The 24,288-nt window shown below is 39.5% G+C and overlaps 1 protein-coding gene across 2 annotated transcripts in view; it reads right to left on the bottom strand.

The window, feature by feature from the left end:
• Window positions 1–23,024, bottom strand: part of LOC128691578 (zinc finger protein 557) — a 64,596-nt gene extending 41,572 nt beyond the window's left edge. The window contains exon 1 of one of the 2 annotated variants that reach the window (XM_070081057.1): window positions 22,886–23,024. In XM_070081057.1, coding sequence (XP_069937158.1) covers window positions 22,886–22,960 — 75 coding nt within the window. In that variant the 5' untranslated portion in view covers window positions 22,961–23,024. Of the gene's footprint in view, window positions 1–21,194; window positions 21,706–22,885 lie in introns of those variants that run through there. The other variant, XM_070081058.1, reaches the window with a different exon arrangement.
• Between the last annotated feature and the right edge of the window lie 1,264 nt (window positions 23,025–24,288).

Raw genomic sequence — 24,288 nt, 5'->3', positions numbered from 1 at the left:
CGCTCATCATAAGCACCCTTAAAAACAAGGCAGGAGACATAAACAACTTGCCTGCTTTTATATACAAAAAAGCTTCTCAAGCATTGTCACCAATTATTGCAACGCTCTTTAACAAGTCCACTGAATCAGCTACCTTCCCAACAATCCTCAAAATAGCGAGGGTCACTCTGATCCACAAAGGAGGTGACCAAGCTGACTTGAATAACTATAGACCAATATCTAACTTACCAATGCTCTCTAAAATCTTTGAAAAATTAATTCATAGAAGGATCTATTCCTACCTCGTCTCACACAACATATTAAACCCTTGTCAGTATGGATTCAGGAATAATAAAAGCACGAATGATGCTATCATACACATGCTAAAAGTAATATATACCGCACTTGAAAAGAAAGAAGTCCCGCTGGGCATTTTCATTGATTTACGTAAAGCTTTCGATACAGTCGACCATGAACTGCTGTACTCCAAATTAATGCACTATGGTATCAGAGGCCACTCCCTCAACTACCTAAAGTCATACCTTAGTAACAGAACTCAATATGTGTATGCAAATGATGCAAACTCTTCCACCCAACCAATCACAGCAGGAGTCCCACAAGGAAGCGTTCTTGGACCACTCCTCTTTCTCATCTACATCAATGATCTACCGAATGCATCACAGCTACTCAAACCTATATTATTTGCAAATGACACTACATATGTCTTTTCCCACCCAAACACAGTCTTATTAGCAAACACAGTCAATGCTGAATTGCATAAAATATCTGCCTGGATGATGACTAACAAACTTACCCTGAATACTGATAAAACCTATTTCATTCAGTTTGGAAACAAAGCTGCAAATGATCCGATTAACATAACGCTAAATGGATCATCAGTCACAAGACTCACAGAGGGAAAATTCCTAGGTATCCACCTTGACAGTAGCCTTAAGTTCCAGACACACATACAGCAAATCACCAAGAAAATCTCCAAGACTGTAGGCATACTATCAAAGATAAGGTACTACATTCCACAATCAGATCTCCTGGCACTGTACCATTCACTCATATACCCTTATCTTATATATGGAATTTGTGCATGGGGATCAACAACATCCAATCACCTAAAACCCCTCATAACCCAGCAAAAGGCAGCAGTAAGAATGATAACAAATTCTCACTCCCGCCAGCATACTCCACCAATTTTCAAAAGTCTGAATCTGCTCACCATTAAGAACATCCATATTTATTCATGAGCCTACTACATACACAGAACAATACATGCAAATATAAACCATCCACTCAAACTTCTCCTCACCAATTTAAACAGGACACATGACCACAACACAAGACACAGTTCTCTTTTTGATATACCTCGTGTCCATATCACACTATGTAAAAACTCTATGCACATAAAGGGCCCCAAAATATGAAATTCATTACCAGAATATATTAAAGTAACCCAGTCTGAAAATCAGTTTAAGACTCTTCTCAAAAGCCACTTAATCACCCTAGAGTAAATGCTAAATACTCAGTACACACATACTCACCTATGTACTCCCACATCATAACTTCAACAATCACTTTGAACCTTTTATCCATTGTTGATAGGAATATAATTGACCCATTGTTTTTCACAAAAAGCATTTTAGACTATGTGAATATATCCTTTGTCTTATACAAATTTAATTCACTTATAATTAATAATCTACTGTTCAACTATGAAATAATTACTATCCTACTGTACAACTATGATAAAATTCTTAGTGTTAAGTAGTCTGTAAGCCAATAACATTAAGTTGGCCCATAATGCCTAGGCATAATAGAGGCTCTCTTTGCATTGCAACCCACTATTGTAAATATAAAATCTCAATGTACTGTTTGCAAAGACATAAAATAAATAAATAAATCAGTCATCCGGTTCCATCAGTTATTCGGCACTAATTTTGACTAGCATAATTTCAAATTTTCAGGGTTGCCACACCAACCTTTTTATTTATTTATTTTTTTAGAAATTTTAGCATACAAACAGAGGTACAAAAAATACAGGTAAGAGCAGCATGCCAAAGCCACTTATATGCATAGCATTACGGGCTGGCTTAAAATTAACTTAAGATTAACTAAGCAATGATGAAATCAGTGATAAGACATTATTGTAAACAGATAACTATAAAATACAAATGAGTATTACAAAGACAGGTCCTATGGTTGCATGCATTGCTGTTCATTCAGTAGAATGGAGTATTCTGTTAGGTAGTGTATTTAAAAAAATAACAAAGTTAGGTTTAACATTTGTGTGATATAATTGTGAGTAACATTTAGGATATACAATTTATATGGTTCAGTTATTCAGTATTTATTTGGTTTTGAGTGAGTAAGTTAACTTTGAGAAGAGACTTGAATTTATAAACAGGTAGTGTTTCTTTTATATTTACAGGTAATGAATTCCAGATTTTAGGGCCTTTTATGTGCATTGAGTTTTTGTATAGCGTGAGATGGACACGAGGAACATCAAAGAGTGATCTGTGCCTTGTATTATGGTCATGTGTTCTGTTGAGGTTGGCAAGGAGATGTTTGAGGGGAGGGTTAATATCAGAGTTAAGTGTTCTATGTATGTAATAAGTGCAATAATAAGTATGGATGTTTTGTATGGTGAGTAGGTTGAGTGTTTTGAATATTGGTGGAGTGTGCTGCCTGTAGTGAGAATTTGTTATCATTCTAACTGCAGCCTTTTGTTGGGTAATTAGTGGTCTGAGATGGTTAATTGTTGTTGAGCCCCATGCACAAATTCCATAGGTGAGATAGGGGTAAATAAGAGAGTGATAAAGGGCCAGGAGGGCTGACTGTGGAACATAGTACCGTATCTTCGATAGTATGCCTACAGTCTTGGAAATTTTCTTAGAAATTTGTTGTATATGTGTATGAAATTTGAGTCTATTATCGAGGTGGATTCCTAAGAATTTTCCCTCTGTTAGCTTTGTGATAGGTGATCCGTTTATCGTTATGTTAAGAGGTACATCTGTAGCTCTGCTACCAAACTGAATGAAGTAGGTTTTGTCAATGTTTAGTGTAAGTTTGTTAATCCTCATCCAGGTAGATATTTTCTGTAATTCAGTGTTTACAGTATTGGCTAGCGTGACTGGGCTCGGGTGAGAGAAGAAGTATGTGGTGTCATCTGCAAAAAGTGTGGGTTTGAGTAATTGCGAAGCATTTGGTAGGTCATTTATGTATAGGAGAAAGAGAAGAGGGCCAAGAACACTTCCCTGTGGGACACCAACTGTAATTGGTTGTGCGGAAGAGCTTGCCCCATTTGCGTACACATATTGGCTTCTGTTGCTGAGGTAAGACTTGAGGGAGTGCCCTCTAATACCATAGTGTGACAATTTTACATGGAGCAAGTCATGGTCAACTGTATCAAAAGCTTTACGTAAGTCAATGAAGATCCCCAGTGGGACTTCTTTTTTCTTTATTGCAGTGTATATATGTTCTAGCATGTGTATAATAGCATCATTAGTATTTTTATTAGGCCTGAATCCAAATTGGCAGGGGTTGAGAATGTTATGGGAGATGAGGTAGGAGTGGATTCGTTTATGAATTAATTTTTCGAAGATTTTTGAGAGAGGGTGTAAATTATATTGGCCTATAGTTATTCAACTCTGTTTGGTCTCCTCCTTTATGGATCGGGGTGACCCTTGCTATTTTGAGAACTGTAGGGAAGGTGGAGGATTCAATGGATTTGTTAAAGAGTGTTGCAATGATTGGTGATAGTACAGTGGACCCCCGCATAACGATGGCATCACATAGCGATTATTTCGCATACCGCTTACTTTAATCGCAAAATTTTTGCCGCGCATACCGATTAAAAACCCGCTCAACGATTTTCGTCCGAGACGCGTCCAATGTGCGCCCTCAGCCAGCCTCACATGTGCCGCCCATCCCATTGTTTACCAGCCAGCCTCCGCGGTAACATCCAAGCATACACTCGGAATATTTCGTATTATTACAGTGTTTTCGGTGCTGTTTCGGGAAAATAAGTGACCATGGGCCCCAAGAAAGCTTCTAGTGCCAACCCTACACCAGTAAGGGTGAGAATTACAATAGAAATGAAGAAAGAGATCATTGATAAGTATGAAAGTGGAGTGCGTATAGCCGACCTAGTCAAGCTGTACAAGAAACCCCAATCAACCATCGCTACTATTGTGGGCACCAGAAAGACAATCAAGGAAGCTGTTCTTGCCAAAGGTTTAACTGTGTTTTCGAAACAAAGATCGCAAGTGATGGAAGATGTTGAGAGACTCTTATTGGTGTGGATAAATGAAAAGCAGATAGCAGGAGATAGCGTCTCTCAAGCGATCATATGTGAAAAGGCTAGGAAGTTGCATGACGATTTAATTAAAAAACTGCCTGCAACTAGTGATGATGTGAGTGAATTTAAGGCCAGCAAAGGTTGGTTTGAGAGATTTAAGAAGCGTAGTGGCATCCATAGTGTGATAAGGCATGGTGAGGCTGCCAGTTCGGACCACAAAGCGGCTGAAAAATATGTGCAGGAATTCAAGGAGTACATAGAAAGTGAAGGACTGAAACCTGAACAAGTGTTTAATTGTGATGAAACAGGCCTGTTCTGGAAGAAAATGCCAAGCAGGACCTACATTACTCAGGAGGAAAAGGCACTCCCAGGACATAAGCCTATGAAAGACAGGCTTACTTTGTTGATGTGTGCCAATGCTAGTGGTGATTGCAAAGTTAAGCCTTTATTAGTGTATCACTCTGAAACTCCCAGAGCGTTCAGGCAAAAGAATGTCCTCAAGGATAATTTGTGTGTGCTGTGGAGGGCAAACAGTAAGGCATGGGTAACTAGGGACTTTTTCTATAACTGGTTACACCATGCATTTGCCCCCAATGTGAAAGATTACCTAACTGAAAAGAAATTAGACCTTAAGTGCCTCCTGGTGTTAGACAATGCCCCTGGTCATCCTACAGACGTGGCAGAGCGACTTTATGGGGACATGAGCTTCATTAAGGTGAAGTTTTTGCCTCCTAATACCACTCCTCTCCTGCAGCCCATGGACCAGCAGGTTATTTCCAACTTCAAGAAACTGTACACAAAAGCTCTGTTTGAAAGGTGCTTTGTAATGACCTCAGAAACTCAACTGACTCTAAGAGAGTTTTGGAGAGATCACTTTAATATCCTCAATTGTGTAAACCTTATAGGTAAGGCTTGGGAGGAAGTGACTAAGAGGACCTTGAACTCTGCTTGGAAGAAACTGTGGCCAGAATGTGTAGAGAAAAGGGATTTTGAAGGGTTTGAGGCTAACCCTGAGAGGATTATGCCAGTTGAGGAATCCATTGTGGCATTGGGAAAGTCCTTGGGGTTGGAGGTTAGTGGGGAGGATGTGGAAGAGTTGGTGGAGGAGGACAATGAAGAACTAACCACTGATGAGCTGATAGATCAACTTCAAGAGCAAGAGGCCAGACCTGGGGAAACTGGTTCAGAGGAGGGGAGAGAGAAATTGAAGAAGTTGCCTACTACAAAGATTAAGGAAATCTGTGCAAAGTGGCTTGAAGTGCAAACCTTCATGGATGAAAATCACCCTCACACAGCTATTGCAAGCCGTGCTGGTGATTATTACACTGACAATGTTGTGAAACACTTTAGGCAAGTCATAAAGGAACGAGAGGTACAGGCCACTATGGACAGATATCTTGTGCGAAAGAAGTCCAGTGACTCTGAAGCTGGCCCTAGTGGCATTAAAAGAAGAAGGGAAGTAACCCCAGAAAAGGACTTACTACCTCAAGTCCTAATGGAAGGGGATTCCCCTTCTAAACAGTAAGAAGATAATGCTCTCCCCTCCTCCCATCCCATCAATCATCACCAGATCTTCAATAAAAGTAAGTGTCATGTAAGTGTGCATGCCTTTTTCAGTTTGTGTGTATTAAAATTAATATTTCATGTGGTAAAAAAAAATTTTTTTTCATACTTTTGGGTGTCTTGCACGGATTAATTTGATTTCCATTATTTCTTATGGGGAAAATTCATTCACATAACGATTATTTCGCATAACAATTACCCCTCTTGCACGGCTGCTGGTAATGTTTGGTGCATAAGTCATTCCAATTACTTTTTCTCCATTTATTGTTATAACCTGCTTACTTTTAGCCCTAAGCACCTACATAGTACATTGTTCATTACAGATAAGGTGGCTTTGAAGCCACTGTTGGTTGCCATGAGCTCAGTCTTGTGATGCAGGGGAATATGCTTTATTATTAAGCTAATATAAACACTAACTACAGCTTATTTACCTATCACAATTTATCTAATATGACATAGTAAACAAAATAAATAACAAAAACATGTTAAATACTCCAGAATGAATAATATTTGGCATAATACTGAGCGGTTCGACGGAGGTATGAAGAGAATAGGGGATACAAGTACCATCCTCCTACCCCTGTCTTGGGGGCTTATATTATTCAATTCAATTCAATTCTAGTTTATTCTCTATAAGGGTTACAATGTGGGGTTTACAGGTTTTGGGTATTGTGTGGTTTACATGTTATAAAATACTAATTACAGAGGGGGCCACTATGACACCTAGCATGGCTAGGCATTTCGAGCAGACTTAGATTAATTCTTAACATTAAATCCTTACAGATTATGGTATTAAGGCTAAGTGACTACATCATAATTTGTGAGTTTAGCAATGTGAATGCTTTTGTTTTGGCACAATACAAGGTGTCTATATTGGAGTATCATAGGCAAACTTATGACTAGTTAGGATTTATTATTTTAAGATTAGTATTTCTGGGTTTATAGTCAGTGGGTGAGTGAGTGTAATTGTGAACCACCATGTACAGTGGTCCCTCGCTTTTCGTAGTTCTCGGCAATCGTAAATTTCGCCAATCATAGGGGTATTTTCGTATAAACATGGACTCGCTTTTCATAGGTTGACTCGCGAATAGTAGTTCGTCTGGGACGCGTACGCACGGTGTGAGCCGGGGCGGCCTCCCTACCCAGCCAGTCTGGCATTGTTTACCAGTGAGTGAAGGTCCCCTCAAGTGCTCCTACGAAATATTTCATAATATTCCACACATTTTAGTGCTTGCAATTACTAAATAAGCTACCATGGCTCCAAAGAAAGCTCCTGTGGTAAAGAAGGTGAGAAATATGTACAGTGACAAAGTCTTGGGCCATTTTAAGGAAGTGTTAAAGAGAAGCCAGAAACAGAGCTCTCTCCACAGTTACTTTGCGAGACAGGACTAGAGCGACTCTCAAGGTGGTCCTAGTGGCATTAAGAAACAGAGAAGAGAAGCAACCCCAGAGAAGCAATTGGTACCTGAGGTGTTGCTGGAAGGGGATTCCCCTTCCAAACTGTAAACAACCCAATCTCTCTCCTCCTGCAGTCTCCCATACACTAAGAAGAATCTCCAATAAAGGTAAGTGTTATGCTGTTAATGTTTCATTCATCATTTCCCATTGTATTGTTTATGTACTATATGTATATTTCATATAAAAAATTTTTTTCTTTTAATACTTCTGGGTGTCAGGAACGGATTAATTGTATTTACATTATTTCTTATGGGGAAAATTGATTCGCAAATCGTAAATTTCGTTTATAGTAGCTCCTCAAGGAACGGATTAATTACGAAAAACGAGGGACCACTGTAGTTAGTTGTCGGGGTGGATCAGGGAGATAAGATGTTTTCTAACTGTAGCTTTGAAAGTGATGAATGTGTCTGCAGTTCTAGAGTTTTCAGGTAGGGTGTTCCAGATTTTAGGTCCTTTGAAATACATTGCATTTTTGTAAAGGTTTAGTCGAACACGGGAAATGTCATAGAGATGTTTGTGTCTAGTGTTATGCCTGTGGATTCTGTCACAACTATCAAGAAAGCATTTTAGGTAAAGGTTAATATTGGAATTTAAGGTCCTGTAGATATAAATTGCACAGTAGTAAGTGTGGATGATCTGAACAGGGAGTAAGTATAGATTTATGAAGAGTGGGGGGCTGTGTTGCCAGGGATGGGATTTAGTGATTATTCTTACTGCGGCTTTTTGTTGGGCTATTATTGGCTTAAGGTGTGTTGCTACAGTTGAACCCCAAGCACAGATAGCATAGGTGAGGTATGGATATATAAGTGAATGGTATAGTGTGAGAAGGGCAGTTTGCGGTATGTAGTATCATATCTTGGAGAGGATCCCAACCGTTTTGGATACTTTTTTTGTTATGTGTTGGATATGGGTGCTGAAATTTAGGTTGTTGTCGAGGTATAGGCCAAGGAATTTGCCCTCATTATGTCTGGCAATTAGAGTGTTGTCGATCTTAATGTTAAGTTGTGCAACACCTGCTCTGCTACCAAACATAATATAGTAGGTTTTGCCAGTGTCAAGTGTAAGTTCATTGGCTGTCAAGAAAGTCGATATTTTGAGCAGCTCCTCGTTAACAATGGTGTTGAGGGTGGCAAGATTAGGGTGGGAGATGACATAAGTCGTGTCGTCAGCAAAGAGAATGGGTTTCAGGTGTTGGGATATGTTTGGAAGATCATTGATGTAAATGAGGAAGAGCAGGGGTCCAAGGACACTTCCCTGCGGAACTCCAGTGTCAAGTGGCCGTATTGATGAGGCTGTGTCTTTAACCCTTAAATGGTCCAAACGTATATACAGTGGACCCTCGACCAATGATGGCATCGATTAACGATAAATCCGACTAGCAATACATTTTAACGCAAAAATTTTGCCTCGACTAGCGCTAAAAAACTTGACCAACACTATTCATTCCGTCTGAGATGCGTCCACTTCTGGCCAGTGTTTACAAGCCAGCCAGCCACAGCGGTCGCTTCCAAGCATACAATCTGAACATTTCATATTATCACAGCCTTTTTAGTGATTGCACCTGCAAAATAAGTCACCATGGGCCCCAAGAAAGCTTCTAGTGCCAACCCTACAGCAAAAAGGGTGAGAATTACTATGGATATGAAGAAAGAGATCATTGCTAAGTATGAAAGTGGAGTGCGTGTCTCCGAGCTGGCCAGGTTGTACACAAAACCCCAATCAACCATTGCTACTATTGTGGGCAAGAAAACGGCAATCAAGGAAGCTGTTCTTGCCAAAGGTGCAACTATGTTTTTGAAACTGAGATCGCACGTACTCAAAGATGTTGAGAGACTGTTATTGGTGTGGATAAATGAAAAACAGATAGCAGGAGATAGCATCTCTCAAGCGATCATATGTGAAAAGGCTAGGAAGTTGCATGACGATTTAATTAAAAAAATGCCAGCAACTAGTGGTGATGTGAGTGAATTTAAGGCCAGCAAAGGTTGGTTTTAGAGATTTAAGGGGGCTGTAGGGCAAATTTCGTAACTCGTTTATTTACCGTCCGATTTTCTCCAGTTTTGGTGCACAAGACAAAGTGTTCTCACTCTTTCTCGAAAATATTTATAAAAAATATACCTCAAACAACAACTGAGAAAAGACTGATTTACTGAAAATGCCCTTGATTTTGATGCAACTCTTATATGCGGCTACGTAAGGTGGTTTGGACACTTGGTGCCGAGAGAACAATGCTAATACTAATTCGGACCGTAGGATTTCCCTCTAAATACCTTATCGTTATTTCACAAAAAAATAAAGTTTGTTAGTTTCTGGAATATTGCAAAAAAATCTGCCCTTTACTCCCACATAACTCCCGAACTATTTGGAATATTTTCAAAAACTCTACGGTCAGGATAAGAGAAATCATTATTCTACAATATCTGTGAATATTATTCCATTTAATTAAGTAATAAAGGAGCCACATCGAATTATAGGTGAATAAGTTACTTCCGAGATATCGGCCGGGAACGCCGGCCGGCCCCCGTCTCAAAAAAAAAAAAAAAAAATTCGCGAAAATCGCGTTTGTTTGGGTGTATTTCTTAGTAAACTGATGTTCTAGTGCAGTTATCCTCTTCAAAACACCGTTTTCTCTTACTCAGAGACGACAGGTGACCAGTTACACTTTCATATCGAAATATTCCCGATAATCTCTGGGCCATATTATGGCCTATTTTATTCAGTCTAGAGTATATAACATGTTTGTATGTTATTTAGAGTGTTTATTATATCATATTAGATCAATTCTGATAGACAAATAAGCCGTAGAGTTGATATATAAGCTGATATAAGCGTAATAATGGGTGATTCCTGGCTGGCACCTCGAGCGGTGGCACACTGCTGAGCGTTCCCATCTGGTTCCCGGCAGTCACTAAGTCTCAGGATAAGTCCCGCCTACTGTTTTATGATGCCAAATAGTCAGTTATTATATTAGAAAGAATAATGCAAGAAAAGGCGATAAAAAACAAGAAAATAACTCCAAAAAATATATAGGCCGTGAGCAGACTCGGTACCAACATCGCCGTCACCATACCTGATATAAATGACTATAATTTCTTGTAGAAACGTCGTAGAACATTCATTCTGGTACCATTGTGTTGCCAAAGAGTTGAGCTTTTTTTCAGTATATATAACTCAATATCCATATTTTTCCGATTTTTCGGTGAGCGCGCGCGGCCAATTGCCCTACAGCCCCCTTAAAGGGAAGGGAAGTAACCCTGGAAAAGGACTTGCCACCTCAAGTCCTAATGGAAGGGGATTCCCCTTCTAAACACTAAGACCATCAACACTCTCCCCTCCTCCCATCCCATCAATCATCACCTGATCTTCAATAAAGGTAAGTGTCATGTAACTGTGCATGTCTTCTTCAGTTTGTGTGTATTAAAATTAATATTTCATGTGGTAAAAACAATTTTTTTTTTTCATACTTTGGGGTGTCCTACATGGATTAATTTAATTTCCATTATTTCTTATGGGGAAAATTAACCTGACTAACGATAATTTTGACTAACGATGAGCTCTCAGGAACGAATTAATAGCGTTAGTCGAGGGTCCACTGTATATGTTTTTTCAACATCTGAAAGTATGTAAAAAAATGTAGATCTTTTTTGTTTTACATTTGAAAATGTGTAAAAAAAACTTTCACCTACATTTTTTTGTTCGTTACATTTGAAAATATGTCAAAAAAAGTTGATCTACTTTTGTAGCACTACAAATTTGAACATCAATCTGTTTGGATCGTTTAAGGGTTAATGGTGACATACTGATACCTATTAGAAAGGTAGGATTTAAAATATGCAAGTGCATGGCCTCTTATACCATAGTAGTCAAGTTTGTGGAGTAGGATGCCGTGGTCTACTGTGTCAAACACTTTTCTTAGGTCAATAAAAATTCCTAGCAGATATTCCTTATTTTCCAATGCTGTGTAAAGTAGGTCTAGCATTTTTATAAATGCATCATTAGTGCTTTTATTTTTCCTGAATCCAAACTGGCAGGGGTTGAGTATGTTTTGTGACGTTATAAATGAATATAGTCTCCTGTGCACGAGTTTCTCGAAGATTTTGGATAGCAATGGTAAGTCTGATATTGGCCTATAGTTGTTTATGTCTGTAGGGTCACCACCTTTATGTATTGGTGTAACCCTTGCTGTCTTGAGTAGTGTCGGGAAAGTGCTAGTTTCTAGTGACTTGTTAGAAAGTAATGTAATAGCATGTGAAAGGACATGGGCCGCTCGCTTGTACAATAATGGTGGGACGTGAGACAGATTCCCCCCCCCCCCAAGTTATTTTTAAGTGACTTTATGATCGTGGTGACTTCCGTGGGCTCAGTTGGTACAAGATAGAAGGAATTTGGGAAATTCCCATTTAGGTAGTCCCCGGCACGGGCATTGGTACGTGGGATTTTACTGGCGAGATTAGATACTATGTTTGAGAAGAAGTCGTTTATCTTGTTAGCTGTATCAGTGGGATGCAGTGGTGTTTCATGAGGTTTAGTTAGAACAATATTTCTCAGTTTGTGGGTCCCCAGAATCTGGGAAGTGTTTTCCAAGTCTTTTTTATATCTCCTCTTGTGTCAGTGAATCTGCTGGAGTAGTACAGTTGCTTAGCTTTCTTTATTAATTTGATGAGAACTGTTGAATATTGTTTAAAAATATCTTTGTGTATTAAGCCCTGTCTATATTGCTTTTCATATTGGTGTTTCTTATCAATGGATTTCAGAATGCTGCCGGTTAGCCATGGGCAACCAAACTGTTTATTTGTGATCTGTTTCATTTTAATAGGACAATGTTTGTTGTATAGTCTAAGTATTTTGTTAAGAAAAATGTCTGTCTAATCGTCAATACCACTGGCATTGGAGAATTCTGTAGGCCAGTCAACAGTCTCTAGGTCTGCTGTGAAATTCCTTATTGAGGCCTCATCATGGAGTCTAAATGAAACTTTGTTGTATTCGAGTGGTGGCTTACTAACGTTTGTTAAGAGGAAGGTTAGGTAGTGGTCAGTAGTGCTGTCTTTGATTATCCCTGATTTAAGGGGGGCTAGTATATTGGTCCATATGTGGTCTATTATGGTTGCACTTGTCTCAGTGAGCCTGGTTGGTTTAGTTATTGTTGGTATGAGAAGTGTGTTGTTCATATTGTTGATGAAATCAGTTACAGTCTGATCATCTGGTAGGCCAAGGTTGATATTGAAGTCTCCAGTTAAGAGAAGGTGGTGCTTGTTCATTTGTCTGTTTGTTATTAGTGACTTTAGATTCTCACTGAAGTTTATTCTCTATAAGTATTACAATGCTGAGTTTACAGAATTTGGTTATTGTGTGGTTTACATGTAGTAAAATAATAATTACAGAGTGTACCACTAGAACGCCTAGCATGGTTAGGCATTTCGGGCAGACTTATATTAAATCTTAGGTTTAAAATGTTACAGAATTATGAGATAAGTTGGTATTATGGCTAAGTGACTAAATACTAGTTGTGAGTTTAGCAATGTGAATGCTTTTGTTTTGGCACTATACATAGTTTCAGTATTGGAGTATCACAGGCCAACTTTTGACTAGTTAAGATTCATTATTTTGAGATTGAGATTGATAAGATAAGACAAAATTTCGTTCGGATTTTTAACCCCGGAGGGTTAGCCACCCAGGATAACCCAAGAAAGTCAGTGCGTCATCGAGGACTGTCTAACTTATTTCCATTGGGGTCCTTAATCTTGTCCCCTAGGATGCGACCCACACCAGTCGACTAACACCCAGGTACCTATTTGCTGCTAGGTGAACAGGACAACAGGTGTAAGGAAACGTGTTGAAATGTTTCCACCCGCCGGGAATCGAACCCAGGCCCTCCGTGTGTGAAGCGGGAGCTTTAGCCACCAGGCCAGGTCAAATGGGTGAGTGAGTGTAAGTGTGAACCACCAGGTGGTATTCGTATTATTTTGGATGTTTGTGTGGGGTATCCGGTATATGGCACTGATTCTTATAGGCGTCTTGAGGCTTTTTACAGTAAAATTAGCAAAAATGTATTCCCCATATTCATCACTAAAGCAATTAGTGCTAATACAAGATAGTTGATTAGAGTAATAGATTGCAGTACCACCCCGAACTTGGTATGGTCTGCAGTTGTGGATTGCTGTGTATCCTGGTAGTGGGTATATATCAATTGTGTCCTGCTTAAGCCAGGTCTCAGTAAGAATAATGCAGGAGAAGGGTGTCTTTAGTGACTCAAGGAGTGCCAGGAGGTCATCATAGTGTTTGCTTAAGGACCTGATGTTGTAGTTAAGAACTGATAGACTTTGAGCAGTGTTCAGGATAGCGCTGGCTTGTGATGCTGTGTAATAAAGGCAGTTACTTTCCAATAAGTTTTGATTGTGTGTTAGATTATGGAGGTTTAGATCAGGGTCAACGTGATCATTCATCTTTTAGGTTTAAATAGTGGTTGTTTATATCCTGTATTATGTGGTGAGTTCTAATACTGATTTCTGTAGTGGTGGGAGGTTTGGACAGGTATACTACTAAAGCACTTTGGTCATATAGAGTACAGTCACTAATAAAAATAATGAAATTGATATTGTCTAAGTGTTGTGCTAGAATGAGCTAAAGTACAACTAGGTATAAACTTTCTTTCTTACAACACACCGGCCGTATCCCACCGAGGCGGGGTGGCCCAAAAGGAAAAACGAAAGTTTCTCCTTTTACATTTAGTAATATATACAGGAGAAGAGGTTACTAGCCCCTTGCTCCCGGCATTTTAGTTGCCTCTTACAACACGCATGGCTTACGGAGGAAGAATTCTGTTCCACTTCCCCATGGAGATAAGAGGAAATAAACAAGAATAAGAACTAGAAAGAAAATAGAAGAAAACCCAGAGGGGTGTGTATATATGTGCTTGTACATGTATGTGTAGTGTGACCTAAGTGTAAGTAGAAGTAGCAAGACGTACCTGAAATCTTGCATGTTCATGAGACAGAAAAAAGGACACCAGCAATCCTACCATCATGTAAAACAATTACAGGCTTTCGTTTTACACTCACTTGGCAGGACGGTAGTACCTCCCTGGGCGGTTGCTGTCTACCAACCTACTACCTCTAGGTATAAACTAATACTATAAAAAAAAACAAATTAGAAGTGGCACCAGACTCACTCTTGTAATTGCACTAAGGTCTAATATAATGAATTTAGTGTTGTCTATGCACTGAGCTAGAATGAGCTAAAGTACAACTAGGTTTTATAAAAAATGGAGACAAATGGTTTTTAATACTTGATGTGCTGTTGGAGTGAGAGCAAAGTAACATTTATGAAGGGATTCAGGGAAACCGGCAGGCCGGACTTGAGTCCTGGAGATGGGAAGTACAGTGCCTGCACTCTGAAGGAGGGGTGTTAATGTTGCAGTTTAAAAACTATAGTGTAAAGCACCCTTCTGGCAAGACAGTGATGGAGTGAATGATGGTGAAAGTTTTTCTTTTTCGGGCCACCCTGCCTTGGTGGGAATCGGCCAGTGTGATAATAAAAAAAAATACAACTAGGTATAGTTAGTTTAGGTGTTGTCTATGTATTGAGCTAGAATGAGCTAAAGTACAACTAGGTATAAACTTATAAAAATACAAATTAAAATGATACTTGCAATTGCACTAGGGTCTGATATAGGTTGTTAACAAGATTAAGAGTATAACTAGATTTAAATTGACAAAATAAAATTCACAAATTAAAGTACCAAAAGAATAATAAGTAAAAAATAACAATGGCTATGGCTTGGTTATAATATGATAGTAAGATGGTAGACAGGTACACATGTACAAAGGATAATATAAAGGTTAGAGTTGAATATACAAACTTGAAAATTTGGCAACAAAATGTTATGAAAAGTATAAAATAATGATTAATGTAAAATTGACTGGTAGTAAATATGGTGCTTAATAAAATTTTAGTAAGTAATAATGATTACAAAAAAAAGATTAATTAGCAAAAAAAAAAAAAAAAAGTGAAAAAGTAATGTTTATTTCAAGTACAGGTCTCCCTCAACATTCACGTTTTCAGCTTTCGCGGGCTTCACACATTCACGAATTCCCAACCGCCAAATTCACAGCCACCAAATTCCCAGCCGCCAAATCATATTCAAGTTTCCCGCCACCTGCGAGTCCCTACTACCCTCCCTCCGACCCCCGCAACTGGCAGCCAGCCCTCCCACCACTCGGTGTGGTGAGCGTTTTGTTTGTTCATTATTTGCTATTAAACTACAGTATAAATAATGTAAACCCATTCATGACTGCATATTGGAATGGCTATTCAGACAGGTATTGGACAGTGACATCATGTGTTTACTCTTGAACACAGCAAAGAATCAAACATTTCTGCTACTGCTAATAATAACAATAGTAATAATAATAATAATAATAATAATAATAATAATAATAAATACGATATAATTGAAGAAGTTGTACAAAAATACGAGGGAGTGGTTGACACATCTTCAGTGTGGCTTTGTTTATGCTGGAGTGAACATTAGTCTCCGTGCTCTTCCAAACATTTCACAATAATTCATTGTGTTTGGTGCTTGTAGATTGAGTGCGACTGGAGTGGTTGAAGCAGTGGTTGAGGCAGCGATTGAGGCAGTGGTTGAGGCAGCGATTGAGGCAGCAATTGAGGCAGTGGGTGAGGCAGCTGTTGAGGCAGCTGTTGAGGCAGCTGTTGAGGCAGCTCTTGAGGCAGCAATTGAGGCAGCAATTGAGGCAGTGGGTGAGGCAGCTGTTGAGGCAGCTGTTGAGGCAGCTGTTGAGGCAGCGATTGAGGCAGTAGGTGAGGCAGCTGTTGAGGCAGCTGTTGAGGCAGCGATTGAGGCAGCGAATGAGGCAGTGGTATTTAATAACATACATGTTATTAATAATAATAATACATGTTATTAATAATATGTACTATTATTATTTATAACATATATGTTATTAAATACCACTGCCTCAACTGCTGAATTATTGTGAAATGTTTGGAAGAGCAGGGAGACTAATGTTCACTCAAGCATAAACAAAGCCACACTGACGATGTGTCAACTACTCCCTCATATTTTTGTACAATTTCCTTCTTCAATTATATCGTATTATTATTATTATTACTACTATTGTTATTATTAGCAGTAGCAGAAATGTTTGATTCTTTGCTGTGTTCAAGAGTAAACACATGATGTCACCGTCCAATACCTGTCCGAATAGCCATTCCAATATGTAGTCATGAATGGGTTTACATTATTTATACTGTAGTTTAATAGCAAATAATGAACAAACAAAACACTCACACCGAGTGGTGGGAGGGCTGGCTGCCAGTTGTGGGGGTCGGAGGGAGGGTAGTAGGGACTCTCAGTGGTTGAGGAAGTGGTGGAGGCATTGGTGGAGTCTGGTATTTAATGACATACATGTTATTAAAGCATAACATGTATATATTTAGTACAATTTACGACGTTTTCATGTATTTTATGACTGTTTATGGTTCAACAAGTTAACCCTTTGAGGGTTTTGGTCGTACTAGTACGTCTTACGCGTAGGGGTTTTTGACGTACTAGTACGCATAAATTCTAGCGGCCTCAAATCTCACAGGAAAAGGCTGATAAGCCTAGATGTGAGAGAATGCGTCTGTGTGGTGGGTGTGCGCAGTAGGAAAAAAATCTGGGACCCAGTGGTGCATTGTGGGAATGCCATCATAGTACACAATTTCCACCGTGCCCTGTGGTAAGAAGTTCCTCACTCCTCAGCGAATTGGGACACTTTTGTTCCCCAGTGACAGTTCTAATACAGATGGAAGTGACAGTGAAGATGAGTTTCAAGGTTCTGGTGAGGTTTTGACCGAAACTAATGACCATAATATGGGTAATAGTGAGGAAAACCCAGACAACCCACAGCCTTCCACCTCTGGTGCTGGGCCATCTTGTTCACGTTCAGTTGTACCAGAATCAAAGAGGAAACTCCTATTTTCCAAAATCCCAGACTCAGATGTGAGCATTGGTGATGATAGTGATAGTGATTATGAACTACAAGCTCTTCAAACTTGTTCCAAGAATGGAGGAGGAGGAGGAGGCAGAGGAGGAGGAGGCAGAGGAGGAGGAGGCAAGAGGAGGAGGAGGCAAGAGGAGGAGGAGGCAGAGGAGGAGGAAGAAGAAGAAGAAGAAGAAGAAGAAGAAGAGGAGGAGGAGGGAGGAGGAGGAGGAGGAGGAGGAGGAGGAGGAGGAGGAGGAGGAGGAGGAGGAGGATGAGGTGGAGGAGGAGGAGGAGGAGGAGGAGGAGGAGGAGGAGGACGAGGAGGAAGGAGGAGGAGGAGGAGGAGGAGGAAGAGGAGGAGGAGGAGGAGGAGGAGGAGGAGGAGGAGGAGGAGGAGGAGGAGGAGGAGGAGGAGGAGGAGGAGGAGGAGGAGGAGGAGGAGGAGGAGGAGGAGGAGGAGGAGGAGTAGGAGGAGGAGGAGGAGGAGGAGGAGGAGGAGGAGGAGGAGGAGGAGGAGGAGGAGGAGGAGGAGGAGGAGGAGGAGGAGGAGGAGGAGGAGGAGGAGGAGGAGGAGGAGGAGGAGGAGGAGGAGGAGGAAGACGAGGAGGAGGAGGAGGAGGAGGAGGAGGAGGAGGAAGAAGAGGAGGAGGAGGAGGAGGAGGAGGAGGAGGAGGAGGAGGAGGAGGAGGAGGAGGAGGAGGAGGAGGAGGAGGAGGAAGAGGAGGAGGAGGAAGAAGAAGAATACGTAATGATAACAATAATACATAATAATAATAATACATAATAATAATAATACATAATAATAATACATAATAATAATAATAGGTAATAATAATAATAATAATATGTAATGATAATAATAATATGTAATAATAAATGTTCACCCATGACAGTAACAAGATAAGGGGAGATAACATCTGATAAGTGCTGATGTTTGATGAGGGTAAATGAGGGTAGAGCTGATGCCACAAGATGAGATAAACATCTCCCTCCCTTTGTTTTTGCTGGTATACTAACATTTCTGTCTGTCTATTTGCCTGTCTGTCAAGCTCCCTGTCTATCCGTCTAGCTCTCTGTCTCAGAGAGCCACAAGACTGCGTCATCACTTTTACTCATATCTTCAAGCAGAGTATAGCACTTTGTCTGGGTTTCTTGGGTTATCCTAGGTAATTTATACTATGTATACTTGTATTTATGTGTACCTGTGAGACAGAGATAAAAAGACAGATAGAATGAGGGAGAAAGATAATTAGATAGAATGGAGGAAGGGAAGCAGCATCCGACCCCATTGTTTTGACAGGCGGGAGGGGGGAGTGAGTAATGAGACAGTATGTCATTTTGACAGCTGCCGACTCCTGGTAATTTACACTATGGAGGAGGAGGAGAAGGAGAGGGAGGAAGAGTAGGGGGAAGAGGAAGAAGAGGAGGAGGAGGAAGAGGAGGAAGAGGAAGAGTAGGAGGAAGAGGAATAAGAGGAAGAGGAATAGTAGGAGGAAGATTAGGGGGAAGAGGAGGAAGAGGAGGAGGAGGAGGAGGAGGAAGAGTAGGAGGAAGAGGAAGAGTAGGAGGAAGAGGAAGAAGAGGAGGAGGAGGAAGAGGAAGAGTAGGAGGAAGAGGAAGAGGAAGAGTTTGAGGAAGAGTAGGGGGAAGAGGAGGAAGAGTAGGGGGAAGAGGAAGAAGAGGAGGAGGAGGGTGGAACACTAGTACACTGGTACTGGTACACTAACATTTCTGGCTGTCTATTTGTCTGTCTGTCAAGCTCCCTGTCTATCTGTCTATCCGTCTAGCTCTCTGTCTCAGAGAACCACAAGACTGCGTCATCACTTTTACTCACATCTTCAAGCAGAGTATAGCACTTTGTCTGGATTTCTTGGGTTATCCTAGGTAATTTATACTATGTATACTTGTATTTATGTGTACCTGTGAGACAGAGATAGACAGACAGATAGAAAGAGAGACAGATTGAAAGAGATAGAATGAGGGAGAAAGATAAAACACCATTGTGTATGACACCATGTTTCAAAGAGTTCCACAAGCTGCAGAACTAATAGGAATATGTTCAGTGACTGTATATTGGTATATATATTATAGAACAATAATAATAAACAATGTTTTGTATTGTTTGTTTTTGTAAACAAGTTTTGTAAACAATATATTGATAATTATGTTTGTGTGCTTATTGTGTTGTATACAACGAGTGTATATATGTACATTGCACCTTACTTTGGTCTCATAGGCCACATAAGTTATGTGAAAAAATAAAATAGCGAAAAAAACAACAAACCTTCAAATACAAATAAACTAAAGTTTACCGGGTGAGCGGCAGTCTCCGCTGTTGCCATACGCGGCTCATTTTCTGCAAACTTCATGCATCCATATCTCCGTAAGTATTGATGGTAAATTTTTTTTGGTTTATCCTATAATGTTTAGAAAAAAAAACTCTATTTTTTCATAAGAAAAAATAATTTTTTTTTTTTTAAATTTGGCCGACCCTGAGAACGAGTTTCGGAGAGGGCCTGTCGACCCTCAAAGGGTTAAGGAAGCAGTATTGTATTATATTTCCCTGCAATATATTGGGGCACCAAACATTCACGGTTTTTCAACATTCGCGAGGCTCTTGATCCCCTAACCCTCGCGAATGTTGAGGGAGACCTGTATTAAATTTTAAGAACAGTTATTTGGATTCAATATTGCACTGGTAGTTATACTAGAGGTTATTTGGCAGAACAAGGTATTTAAGAGTACTCTAAGATAGTAAATCTGGTATTAAAACAGGTTATTGTTATTAGACAAGTAATGGTAATTAAATGATGTCAAAAATGTTAAGAGTAAATTGTACTGATAGTAAAAATGGTAATTAATTATTAATTTTAGTAAGTAATATCAATTAATAGTATTTAAAAAATATGAGGTAGTAATATGGACAGAGAAAGTATCAATTCAGCTAATATTTAAGCAAACAATAGTAAATAAGAAAATTACATAAGGTGACTTATGCTTACTAGTAAAATCACAAAATGAGGTAGTTGATTATTTAATTACTAAGAGATTGTACTATGAAATTTGAACAATAATGGAGCAAAACATACACGACACTACGTAGGCTTTTAGGTTGGACATTGTTTAGTTATTCTCTTTAAGATTAGTATCCCTGAGAAATCGTGATAGATCATTCTCATTCGTGATTGCGTACAGTTGACCTACATTTGTTTTCCTAACTAGAATTTTCCCATCCCATGTGAAGCATTGGTGTATTGTGTCATTATTCTCCCGCTTAAGTTTCCTGACTCTATACAGGAGGTTCTGACGTTTTTTGGTAAGACACTCATTTATGTATACCTCTTTCTTTACTTTAATAGATGCAATAATTAAGTCTTTTTTCCTGTCATGTGAGTGGAATCTAAGCATAACACTTTTTCTACCATGGGATCCTAGTAACCTGGCTTCCTTTATTTCTGACTCTGGTACTGTAACTTTTATTTGGTCCTTTATGATCTGGATAGTAATTTCTTTACTGTTTGTTTGGTTCATATCACTGGGAAAAAGTGGACTGCTAACTATTACTGCGTCCGATAGTTTATCTTGTTTAGTTTTATCTTCTTGTAGAGCAAAGTAGTCACTGAACTGGTTATCTAAGTTATTCTTCCATTCTTTTACTGCTTCTTCAACCTTTGTATTAAGAGATATTATTTGTTCTGCATGGCTATCTATGACTGTTTGGATGGTCTTGCCACAGTTAGTCATTCCTGGTGTTGATAACTTTTGTTCAAGACTGAGGATTTTGTTCTCGAGTTGTGTCATCCTGGTGTCTTGTTTTGTTAGTGTCTCTCGAAGATTCATATTTTCAATAACTAAGGTGGAGATGCATGACTTTAGGGTATCTGGATCGTTGGTCATACCTGAGAGACTACTTGGTAGGTTGAATCCGGGAAAGAGAGGGGTGGATGGGCTGAGGGCAACCATGTTTGTTGTTATTGTTGTGGTGTCGCCTTGAGCGGTGGTGAGAGGGGTGGTAGCTGGGCTGGCGTCCTCCTGGCTACACTTGTAGAATAGTTGATTTTTCAGTGTTTTCTTGCTGGCCTTGGTGCTGTTTCCTCTGAGATTGCGCCTCATAATACTACAGGAATTGTTGTAGTTAAGAAGTTGTAGTTATACAAAGCTTAGGGTTACGTTGTTCGGCTGGCAGCGGGGTGTTGCTTTGGGTTTGAGGGCAGTCTTCCTTTGATCTCTATTATTTTCGATTTGCAGGTTTCACTGTTGGTAATCTTTGGTCATTCCAGGTGCTACATTGGGTAGTGCAGCTTTGCTTGCAACTAGGTCATCATAGGAGCATTGGTGGCTCTGATAGTTGGAGAAAAGTACGGAGCTTGGAGGTCGCTGCTGTTGCTGCCACTGCCGCTTAGCGTTGTTGGAGAGTAGCACAGGGCTAACCGTGATATACACTCGTAATGCACCATAAAACTGAAACAAAAAAGCTATTTTCTCTACATAGATTATCATATTATCATATATAGCAGTAAATGTGTAGAGAACCTAGGATAACCCAAAAAAGTCAGACAAAGTGACTTACTTCTAGTACCTGGCTTGGAGTTGCCATATATGATTTTTGGATTTTTTTTTCTCATTTGTTAGTTGGGCTATATTTGTGAAACTTGAGCAATGTATGATGGAATGATGTTTCTTAACGTACACAAAAATGAAAGACATCAGACGATAAATAATGGAGTTTACTTCAGTCATTAGCATCCCCTTAGCGGTATATTTTCGTATGGTTTTTATGGATTTATTCTCATTTTCTTGGTCTCCTTTGATAGTATGGAAAATATATTACAGAAACAGGTATGATTTTGATTGGTTTCATGATGAAAAGTACCTTGAAATTGAGCTCAAAATAGCAGAAATGTTCGATTTTTGCTGATGTTCAATGAACTTTCTTGTGTAAGTCAAGTTGGGTAACTTTATTAAGTGTATTCTAACCTAACCACTCTGCAATCCAGCAAATTCAATAATTTGACACACTACAGGTCCCAATGATGCCAGACTTGTGATGGCCGACCTGTACTATACTGTATTTTATTTTTTTATTGTTTTTTAATGCCTAGTTCTATTGCTAGCTTAATATATGTTAGTGTAAACTTGTTATTTTGGATTTTTTTATGAATTTATAAGTGGAAAAAAAGGGTGTTCCACAATACAGCGATTTCCGCTTTATGGCGGTAGCCTGGAACCTAACGTGCCGTATAAGTGAGGCCCCACTGTACATCTCTTTTGTCAAGTACGTATTTATATGCTTGATGACCATCCTCATTATTAAACAGCAAAGATTTTACACATGACTACATCAGTCAAGAAAAACTCTCATGACGAAATAAAGAAGGTAAAGCCTAGAAAAGACATGATGAACCATACACAACAGTATAAAGATATGAACACAACAGGACACCGACTTACAAATCCCCAGAGTTATATTCAAATTGCACTTACAAATGTATAAAGTACAAACACTCTTCATACTATTCTTTTCTATACATACAACTTGTTTTTTCGTAAGTCGGTGACCTGTAATTAATTCTGTATAGAAATTCATTACCTTAAAATATTTGCTTATTTCTACAGAGGGGCATGTCTTCATGTGCCGCTCCAGTGTAGTAATACTGGAAAACATGCGGCTGCAACGTGTACATTTCCTGTTCCCTGAAGAAATTGTTTTTATTAAACAGCATGAAAAACAAAGATATTTAGAGAATGAAAATTTACTTTAAAACATTTTCATAAATATAACAGACTTACAGAGATACAGCAATATAAATTCAATCCAGTACAGCTGGTCCTCACTTAGCTATGTACTTGTTTACCGACGCCTTGGACTTATGATGGCTCTCTGACCAGTATTCATACCTAAATAATGTATATTATAGCTGATTTCCTCTATTCTGTTTATTTCAATATACAGTGGACCCCCGGTTAACGATTTTAATCCGTGCAAGAGGGGTAATTGTTATGCGAAATAATCGTTATGTGAATGAATTTTCCCCATAAGAAATAATGGAAATAAAATTAATCCGTGCAAGACACCCAAAAGTATGAAAAAAAAAATTTTACCACATGAAATATACATTTTCCCACACACAAAGAGAAGGATACATGCACAATAGTAGAGTAGTACATGCACAGTATATATTGTGCATGTACTAGTCTACTAAATGAAGAATAAATGACACTTACCTTTATTGAAGATGCAGCAATGACTGATGAAACACTGTGTCCTGGGAGTGCCTTTTCCTCCTGAGTACTGTAGGTCCTGTTTGGCATTTTCTTCCAGAACAGGCCTTATCACACTGTGTATGCCACTACGATTCTTAAATCTCTCAAACCAACCTTTGCTGGCTTTAAATTCACCAATATGAGCACTAGTTCCAGGCATTTTTCCCTGTTCACCTGGGTGTTAGTCGACTGGTGTGGGTTGCATCCTGGGAGACAAGATTAAGGACCCCAATGGAAATAAGTTAGACAGTCTTCGATGACACTGACTTTTTTGGGTTATCCTGGGTGGCAAATCCTCTGGGGTTAATTGTTTCTTGGTATTCTCAATAAGCCACACCAACAACGGTGCTACAGCAGCAGCAGCAGCTGACAGTGCAGCAGCAGCAGCAGCTGACAGTGCAGCAGCAGCAGCAGCTGTACCACCAATAGTAGCGATGGTTGATTGGGGTTTATTATACAACCTGGCCAGCTCGGAGACATGCACTCCACTTTCATACTTATCAATGATCTTTTTCTTCATCTCTATTGTAATTCTCACCCTTATTGCTGTAGGGTTGGCACTAGAAGCTTTCTTGGGGCCCATGGTCACTTATTTTCCAGAAAAAGCACCGAAAACACTGTAATAATATGAAATATTCCGATTGTATGCTTGGATGTTACCGCGGAGGCTGGCTGGTAAACAATGCCACCGGCGGAACATGTGAGCGTGGCTCAGGCCGCACATTGGAC

The sequence above is a fragment of the Cherax quadricarinatus genome, unplaced genomic scaffold (genome assembly GCF_038502225.1).
Source record: "Cherax quadricarinatus isolate ZL_2023a unplaced genomic scaffold, ASM3850222v1 Contig1577, whole genome shotgun sequence".
In the NCBI taxonomy this organism is placed as follows: domain Eukaryota; kingdom Metazoa; phylum Arthropoda; class Malacostraca; order Decapoda; family Parastacidae; genus Cherax; species Cherax quadricarinatus.
The sequence above is the reverse complement of the archived record's forward strand: the minus strand, read 5'-3'. Positions and strand labels throughout refer to the sequence as shown.